Below are 9,836 nucleotides of genomic sequence, written 5' to 3' on the forward strand. Positions count from 1 at the left end.
CCTATCTCCAGGTTGGTATTCTCTTCTTCTGGCCTATTACTATCATGGAAAGCAGTAAGTCCCTTTCCCTTCTAATTCATTTCTTCCCTATTCTATTTTCCCTTTCTTTTCCTAAAACCAAAGAAATTTTACAAAAACTCCCCTAGATACTACATTTGCCTTTGTGACTCTCAGAGACAGTGGGAATTTTTATTAATATAAACTCTTGATTATCAAGAGCCTCTCCCAAATGTTGAAATGTGTTTTCAAGGTTTATGTGTCTCCTGTGTTTTAATTTCAGAGTTTCTACCCTATAGAAAAGTTTGATCAGGAATGCCTGCAGGGGCAGCTAGATGGTGCAGTGGATAGAGCACTGGCCCTGGAGTCAGAAGGACCTGAATTCAAACCTGGCCTCAGACACATGATACTCACTAGCTGTGTGACCCTGGGCAGGTCATTTAACCCTGACTGCCTAACAACAACAACAAAAAAAGTGATGGAGAGCAAGAATGCTTGAAAGCCCTCTATTCTTTTAAAGATCCCTTCCCCCTTTAGAATTATGCACTGTTTTGAAGGATAAATACTCCAAAATACTCTTCTTCAAACTTTGAAGCATAGTCTTAAGATCGATCCTGACAGGTCCCTTGGTACTAGAACTCATTCTTTCTGGCTGTTTGCAGTACTTTTCTTTTCTTTAAAAAATGTTTCATATTGTTAACTTAAAAACAAAGTAGAACATAAAAAAGAGGATTTCATAAGAAACAGTGAATCTCTACTTCTGTTTGTTTTCTTTTTAATATATGCTAAATTTTACTCATTATTTTCAAAATTATCTTGCTTGTCTATGCTCTCTTTGGAACTACTTTCTGTTCTCTGTGCATTTTAAAAAATGTTTCTTGGTCTTTTTCCTCCTTTATAAATTGATATTGGCATTGTGGCACTCCCATTCCTAAAACCCACTTCCCCAAAAGAAAATGGAAAAAAACCTGCAACAAATAAACAGTTAAAAAAAATGAATCCACATAGTGCTGTGTCCAGACAGTCTCCTCCCACACTTTCTTGAGTTCATCAACTCTCCATTAGTAACACACTTCCTCATAGATCCCCTGGAAATGTGGTTAGTTATTGCTTTGATCAGAGTTTTTTAAGTTTTCCAATGTTGTTTTTTTTTACAATGTTTTTGTTGTATAATTATTCTCCTGATTCTGCACACTTCATATTGCATCAGTTCTTGCTTCCTAGGATTCTCTGAAATCACCTCTTTTGTCATTTAAGATACAATATCCATTCATATACCACAATTTATCTAACCATTCCCCAGGTGATAGGCACCCCTTCAAGTAGCCAGTTCTTTCTTTTCCCTTCCCTCCTCTGCCTTTCCCTCCCTCCTACTCTCAGGATCATGAAGTTTGTTTTGCTTGTTACTATTCCCTCCCTATATTATCCTCGCTCAGCCCCTCTTCTCTAATCCCACATATTTTCCTGCTGTGAATTTTGTGTATTTCTACACCAAAATCTATATATATGTTCAATTCTCCTCTGTCCATTTACTCTTTTTCCATGTACTCTTTTCCCAGATACTCTTCTTCTCATGCACTTCGTTTAAGACAGGTTTCATTCCCTAATTCTTCTTTTCTATACTGGTGTATCCTGGATACTTTAAATTCAGGCTGCATTCTTTCTTTCTTAGAAATGTAAATTCTATAGCTGTGTGACCCTGGGTAAGTCACTTAACCTGGGCTGCCTTGTGCCCCCCCTCCCCCCAAAAAAGAAATGTAAGTTGTGGAAGGCATTCTTTCCAAGAATAAGCCTGTTTAATCCACATTAAAAATTTGTTCATCAGTGTTTTAACCTTTTTAAAAAATTATTTTCTTCAAACATTAGGACATAAATAGGACATAAAGCTCATCTATACTGGCTGTCTCCTTAGTAATTTTAACACTGGGCAAGTGAACTCAATTTTTAAAGCAATTGAATCAATTAGCACTTGCACTAAAAGTTTCTTCATTATCCATTTTATTTATATTTTCTCTTACTGCCTTCAATAAACTTGAAGCTTCTGTATAAAAATGGCTGTTCTGCCAAGAGGAATATTGGTTGCAGTATTCAATCCATACAACTAAATGACATTCCATTTCTATCATTATAACACTTTTATTCTTTGTAGTTGTTTACCAGACACACAAAGCTGATGCAACTTTGCCTTTTTATTTTATCTTGCATTTTATGATATAGAGTCAGGCACTCTAACATTTTATTCTATTTTAGAGTACTATAGGCACATTCATGCCATTCAATGCCATTGATTTTTTATTGTAATACAGTAACAGGCCTCCTCTTTTTTGTTTTTGGCAATGTTTCCATCTATTTTGTCCACTTTACTAAGCTCTCTTTCTTAAAATATTTAACATAATTGTTGGCAACATGTTTTGCACAGCAGCACTTCATATCTAGAAGTGACGACAGGCCAATTAGGACATGTGGAACAAATTAAAACCCTCAATTAGCTCACACTTCTGGCTTATATTACATGTGATTTGGTATCATTTTGTAATTCACATCAAAACAAATTTCATATTATTCAAACATATTAACTGTGACCTAGCTGTATTACATTTCTTCTTTTTTTAATCTTTTGATTTTATTTTACTATTTCTTGCTCTCAAGGAGTTATTGCAGCTACATGTCCTCATCTACTTGTCATCACTTCTAGATGTGAAGGCTGCTGTGCACCCCAGAAGGAAAGAGCCATTCAGGCCATGCCAACCCACTGCTCTTGTGTCTGTCTTGTAGGAAGAGGAAGAGTCTCCTGCCACTGCGGTGAGAGGAGAGGGCACCATTCCATTAAGTTTCCAGTCTGAAGCACAGTAACACCATTCTTTTTGCTCCACATACTTGATCCCTCACCTGAACTGCCCAAGGCTCTGAAAGGACTCCATTCCCAGATCAAAACTCTATGGACACTGTAAATCTATCTAAATTTTTCAATTATTAACAATCTACTTCTTAGTAATATCCTCCCTAACCAAGTTATGCTGAACCCTTGGCTGTCATTATTTAAACCTTATTTCTCATCCTCCACTGCCCAAAACCTTATTCCTATTCCTACCTCAGTTCTCTCTCACAACACCTTACCCCAATACTATCCAATACCCTTTCCACTGTGCTCTCTGGAATGCCTACTCCACAAGGAACAAATTTGTTTTCAGTTGAAATCTTTTCCTTTCCCACTCCTTCCATCTTCTGGCTCTCACTGAGATCTGGCTCTTTCCTGATGATGAAGGAGCTTCCCTGGCTTCCTTTTCCAGCATTGTCTGCATTGTCACCCATTCCTATCAGCTCACTGGTCCAGTAGAATTGTAATATTCCTTGCTCTCCATTGATGATTTCAGGTTCCACCCCTATTACTATCACTCAGCAACCTCTCCTCCCCTTTGACATTAACTCAATCCATATCTACAACCCAATCAAAATTCTGTTAACTTTTGTCTACCCATCTCCAGTACATTCCCCTTCCTGAATGAGTTCAGTACCTGGCTCACAATCTTTCTTTCCTCCCCAATTCCTGCTCTCATATTAGGGGGGCTTCAGCATCCATAGTGATACTCAAACACCCTAAACTCAGATTCCTCAATGTATTCATTTTCCATGACCAGTAGGTCCATCCCATCTCAACCACAAAGATGGTCATCACCATCACCCACAAATGTGCCACTTCATATTCATGAACTCTGAAACTCCCTTATCTAAACACAATCTATTGTCATTCTGCCTCTCCCTCCTCCTTGTGCCCCCAAACCCTGTTCTTCATCTATTCCATGACCTCCAATCCTCAATCCTTCAATTCTCTCCCAGACAATCACCCAGTAATAGCCACACTCTCCTTTCCCTTTTTTGACCCCTTGGTGAACCAGTTGAACTCTACACTGTCCTTTTCTCTTGAGTCCTTTGCCCCCTTATCATATCACTGATTGTGCCCTGCCAAGCCTCAGCACTGCTCCTACAGACATGCTGCTGAACAAAGCTCCCCAGTCTCCTTTGCTAGATCTTCACCCATGCTCACCAATCACACAGGTCCTACAGGGCTTTGTTCTGGGCCCTCTTCTCTTCTCCCTCTATACTATTTTATTTAGTGATTTCATCATGGTGGATTCAATTATCATCCTTGGGGTTATTCACAAATCTACTTATCTAGCCCTGACCTCCAGGCTCTCATCTCCAACTGCCTACTGGATATCTCAAAATGGATATCCTATGGACATCTTAAATTCAAAATGTCCAAAACTGAGCTCATGATCTCTCCCCTACTCCTTTGTCACTTCCTAACTTACCTGTTACTCAAGGGTACCACCATACTCTCACTCCCTATATCCAATCTATTTTAAAGTCTGTCAATTTAACCTTTACATTATCTATTATATTGCCCCCTTCTCTCCTCTAACACTGCTACTATCCTAGTGCAGGTCCATATTGCTCCATGGTTGGTCTCCCTGCCACAACTCTTTCCCCACTCCAGACCATTCTCCACTCAGTTGCCAAAGTGGTTTTCCTAAAGCACAGATCTGGCCAATGGCTCCCTATTAGCTTCAGGATCAAATAAATATAAATTATCAAAAGTCTCAGGTAAAATCCTATCTTCTATAGGAAGCCTTTCTCAATCCCCTTCCCAATTCTAGTGCCTTCTTTCTGTTGATTATTTTTAATTTATCCTTGTACAATTGTACATTGTTATTTACATCTTATCTCCCCTGATTTTTAAATTCTTGAGGGTAAGGAGCTGTCTTGTGCTTTTCCTTCTATCCCCAGCATTTACCACAGTGCCTGGCACATAGTTAAGAGCTCAATAAATATTTAGTGACTGACTGAGGAGGGCACTGGTGGATTCTTTATATTTTTACCTTTCTTTCTCAGTCTAACAGCTCTGATACGTTTTCTTTTCCAATGTCTCTTTCTGCTTTCTTTGCCAAAAAGGATTATCTTTAGACTTGAAGGACATATCACTACTATAAGTAATGATAATTATAACAAAATAAAGCTAACACTTATATAGTGCCTACTACGTGCCAGACACTTTACAAATATTATGTCTTTTGATCCTCACAACAACCCTGAGAAATAGGTGCTATTATTGTGCCCATTTTATAGTTGGAGAAGCTGAAGCAAGTTTGCCCAGGATCACACAGATCAGGTCTTACTGACTCCAGGCCTAGTTCTCTATCCACTGTGCTACCTAGCTGCCTCAATAGAACACAAATAGCTTTTAAGCAAATGGAACCCAAAATAGGTAGGGAGATTGTAAGAGAAAACCTAATTGCTTTTGATGAGTTCCAAGTTCCCAGAATCAGATAAACTATGTCCCATGGTATTGAAAGAATTAGCATGTGTGATTGCTTAGCTATAGTTTATAGGACCATAGGTCTAGAACTGAAAAGTACTTCAGAGGTCCTCTACTCTAACCCACACATTAATAAGTAAACTGGGCTCCAGGGAGGTTAAACGACTTGCTCTATGTCACACATGTACTAAGCATGGCTATATATCAACCTTCATCCTTCTTTCCATTGTACTATGCCTGCTTCCTTTGAAAAACTGAGAATGGAAGAGATGCTATAGTACTGGAGAAGGGCAAGAATCAAGTAAGCCAGTGAGCCTGCCTTCTATTCCATATACAGAAAAAGAAGCTATAGTCTCAATGAGCAAGCATGACTTCCTTAAGAATACACCATGGCAGTCAAATACTTTTCTTTTTTGAAAAGAATAGTAGATGATGGGGATTGAAGTAGACATTGCTTACCAAGCAAAACATTTAATTTAGTTTTTCTTAAAGAGATATGGGTAGGCTAATATAATTAAGTGGAACTATTTGAACGGCTTGACTCAATGTAAAGGTCAATATAAGTCTGAAAGGACACCCCCCCCCAACCAAGTTCTGTGATTCCTGTTATGCTATTTGTATCAATGACCTGAATTAAAGTGTATATAGTGTGCTTATCAAATATGCAAATGACACAAAGATAAAGACAGCTTTGAGGCCAGTTCTCTGCCTACTATGCTGTGCTGTCAAATTAATTTTTTACAAGCAGAAGCAAAGCAAGAATTGAGCAGCTCCTCCTCTCCCACAATCTGCCTAGTAACATCCATGTTTAATGTCTATTCTTTCTTTGAACCTCTGCTTTTCCCCAATATAATTTTGAAAGCAGAAAAAAACAGAAAAAAATTTTCTTGTCAAAATTTGACTCTTTTAAGTATCTGCAGAGAATACATAAGAATAATTAGTGGAAAAAGAACCCATTTTCATCTCTGCCCAAGTTTGAGGTAGAGAAGTAACCAAGTAAGTTGTAGTTTAAGAGTTATTTTAAGTTTGCCCTGAGTAAAGAATACTACTACCAACATGACCAAAAGTCCCCTCTTATCTGGCCTACAGCCAATGTATTTATCCATTTCATGTTGTGTACTCCAAGAAAACCAGTATATGATCTAAGCCATCTAGCTCTGTCCTCTCTAGCACCAGGCATCCTCAACTTCAAACCTGTCATTTTCCAGCCTGCTTTTGCACTTATACTTTCTTCTACCTCCATCAGCCTTCTATCTCTCACTCAGAGAGCTTTAATCCTATAAATACCACCATAGCTTATATAAAGGATATACCAATGAACTACTTATTTATTGTGCTATTCACCAGCATTGTTACTTTCCAGATCAAAACTCCCTTTCCTGGCCATGCTCTCTACCTGTATTATCTCCCTTATCAAAATGTAAGCTTCTTAAAAAGAGAGACTATTTCTCTTTTACATTTGTATCTCCAAGGCTTAGCACAAGTGTCTGACTTGTCTGACATCTAACAAATATTTATTATTTATGCACATTATGGTAAGTTTGGAAATATCTATCAAAGGATTAAAAAAATGAACTTACACTTCAAAATAAAAATGGAAAGGAAGAAAATGAACATGTTAATAAAGAAGAGAAAAAAATAAGAAACAGCAGGAGCAGAGGTGTTCATAAGGCATCGCTAATAGGTTCAATTCTAAAATGTTATCAGTAATACAGAAACATTGCTAGTAAGGGTCCCACACAAAAGGACTTGAAAAAAGGTGAAAATAAAAAGTAATTAGAATCAACCTGGAATAAAGACAATATAAGAGAAAAAGAAAAACCCTTAAAACAATCATGGAAAAACATCTGGTACAATAGTGCAACACAGTAAATCTAAATCAAATTTATAGAATAAGGATTCTTAAATGATGCCAATATCACATATAGTTTAAAAAAAAAAAGGCAATAGTTTCACCTGTCTCAACAACTATACTTGGAGAAAGGATATACTCACTAATATTTCAGAGTGATAGGTCAGTAAGCATTTTATAAGATCAGACTTTGCAAAGATGTGTTCTGAGGAATGAATGGATCAAAGAAACAACCATACCATGCCAACAAGAATTTATGGCTCAAGGAGTCACTGACTCATAGCTATGTTTTGACTAGATGATACCTTCTTAAGTTATCTGGTCCATCCATGTGCCTTCTGGTCAACTTATAAAAATTATAAGATAAAAAATGACTGAAATTTTTCCTAAAGGGTAGAAATTCTAACAGCTGAGTTCTTCTAGATTCTCTGCACATGTCCCATAAGATATACTACTTATGAAAATATAAGATATTTACTACAATATTTTTAAGCATTTAAGTACAATCTGTGAAACTCAATCCGAGAAGCTTTTGTCTTATTTAAGAACAGAGGTAGGCAAAATAGGCAGTTTTCAAGTGTGGTATCTTATTTTATATTTTATAAAATGCATATTTGTAAAAGCAGAAAGCTCTGCTCTCCACGGCAAAAACATCACAAAAGAAATCCCTAACAAGTTGCATGTGTTGCAGTGAAGATGCAAAGCCTACAGTGAAAAGTAATACAATGGTAGCATAATTTGCAAAACAAGCTGAGAATACTTGTTTGTCCTTGGTTCCTGCAAATAAAAAGAAATGACTCAAAAAGTTTGGTAAAACAACCCTGACACTAACCATGGAAAATGCCCTATATCCTTCACTATCCAAGTTAAGGCCAGGAATTAAATCCTAAAGGAGATGAAGTACTATAAAGCAAATTAAGGGTTTACAGAATTCCTGATATTACAAAAATGGTATAATAATAATAATTGTTACTATTATTTATCATTAGAGAACCTAACATTTATATAGTGTTTACTATGTGCCAATTTCTCATCATCAAGGAAGTGGGGGGAGAAAGGATTAAGCATTTACATGGGATCTCATTTGTTGCTCACAACAACCCTGCAAGATAGGTGCTGTTATAATTCCCCTTTTAAAGTTAAGCAAACTGAGGCAAACAGAAGTGAAGTAACTTGTTCGGCTATTAAGTGTCTGAAGTCAAATTTTAACTCATAGCTTTCTAACTCCACGCCCAACCTCTATCACCACACCACTTAGCTGCCTCGTCAGCTTCTGCTGCAACAATGTGCAAAGAAAACTATTTCAAGTTATTTATCTAAACCTCCAGCACAGGCGCACACACACGTATGTGTATGTGTGTATATGTATAGGTTTGTATGTGAATGTGTGTATATATGTACATGTATAAATAAAACGTTGGCAACTCTTTGTCATGGCCTGTCCTGTTAATGTGCATTCTCCCACAATGTCCCAAAACATATCTTTGGAACACAGTACTGGGAAGTATTTCAAAAATACACATTAAAGAACATAAAGTAGTTCAAATGTCCCATCTTCCCCTGTCCCTTTCTCTTCCCTTACTAGATCACAGATTGCCCCACAAAACTGCATTTAGATTGTTCTTGGGAAGGAATAGGGTTTTGTTTACAAGATTTCCCCTTCTCAATTATGCAACGAAAGAATCACTGGTTAAATTCTCTACACTGCATTGGGGGAGGAGGCACACAAAAAGGGTAGGGCCAAAAACCAAAGGGGCAATAAAAAGAGCCCAGGGCTGAGCCTTAAGTCCCTCAGCCCAGGCAGAGGTCTCTCTCCGGACCCCGAAGAGGCCATCGTTTACTTGCAGGCAGGGCCCGAGAAGGGGTCCCAGGGGCCGCCGAGGCCTCCTGGGAGCTCGGATGGAGCGCGCCACCGGCCGCCTCGGGGGAGGAGCCGGGTGACACGTAGGGAGCTGACCCCGGTCGGCCAGAAAGCCCGCACTGCCAGCCCCGGCCCGGCCTGCTGCCTCGAGCCCAGCACCGCCCACTCACCGCGGACTCCCTGCCCTAAGGAATAAAAGAAAGGTGGCAGAAGAGAATCGCCTTCTGACCTCTGGCTTGTGGTTCACTTTCACAAATACCCGGCCAATGTCGGTGTCGTAACTCTGGCCCTTGCTAATGCACCCGCCCGCCGAGTGGCCCGTGGCTTTGACTGTGGAGCTGGGCAGCTCGCGCTTCAGCAGCGCCTCCATCTTTCTCTCCTTTGAACTAGAGCAACTTTGGAAGGGAGGGGTAGGGGCGGAGCGCGCAGGCTCAGGAAAAGACTGGCCAAGTGGGGAGGCGGGGCGGGGTGGGGCGGGGCGGGGCGGGGCACAGTAGCACTTGCTGGAATGGAAGGGTCAAAGCCTGGGCAGCTTCGCTTCCGGGGGACTCCTACCATTACTGAATAAAGATAATCCAGTGAAGCTAACTAATCCAAAAGCTGCTTCCTACTCACTTTCTGCAGGGAAATTTATGCATTCATTCAATACAATTGAATAGGCATTTTATGCCTTTTAAAAAATATATATTCTATTCCATTGATTCACTACTCTATTTCTTAGCCAGTACCAAGCAATTTTGATGATTGCTGCTTTATAATACTATTTAAGATCTGGAATGTCTAGGCCACCTTCCCCTGCATTTCTTTTC

At 39.1% G+C, this 9,836-nt stretch overlaps 1 protein-coding gene across 1 annotated transcript in view; it reads right to left on the bottom strand.

The window, feature by feature from the left end:
• Nucleotides 1-9,417, bottom strand: part of LOC114026736 (ketosamine-3-kinase-like) — a 33,168-nt gene extending 23,751 nt beyond the window's left edge. The window contains exon 1 of the mRNA XM_027840453.1: nt 9,257-9,417. Within this exon, the coding sequence (XP_027696254.1) occupies nt 9,257-9,397 (141 nt within the window). The 5' untranslated portion in view covers nt 9,398-9,417. The remainder of the gene's footprint in view (nt 1-9,256) is intronic.
• Between the last annotated feature and the right edge of the window lie 419 nt (nt 9,418-9,836).

The sequence above is a fragment of the Vombatus ursinus genome, unplaced genomic scaffold (genome assembly GCF_900497805.2).
Source record: "Vombatus ursinus unplaced genomic scaffold, bare-nosed wombat genome assembly UNPS02004704.1, whole genome shotgun sequence".
Taxonomy (NCBI): domain Eukaryota; kingdom Metazoa; phylum Chordata; class Mammalia; order Diprotodontia; family Vombatidae; genus Vombatus; species Vombatus ursinus.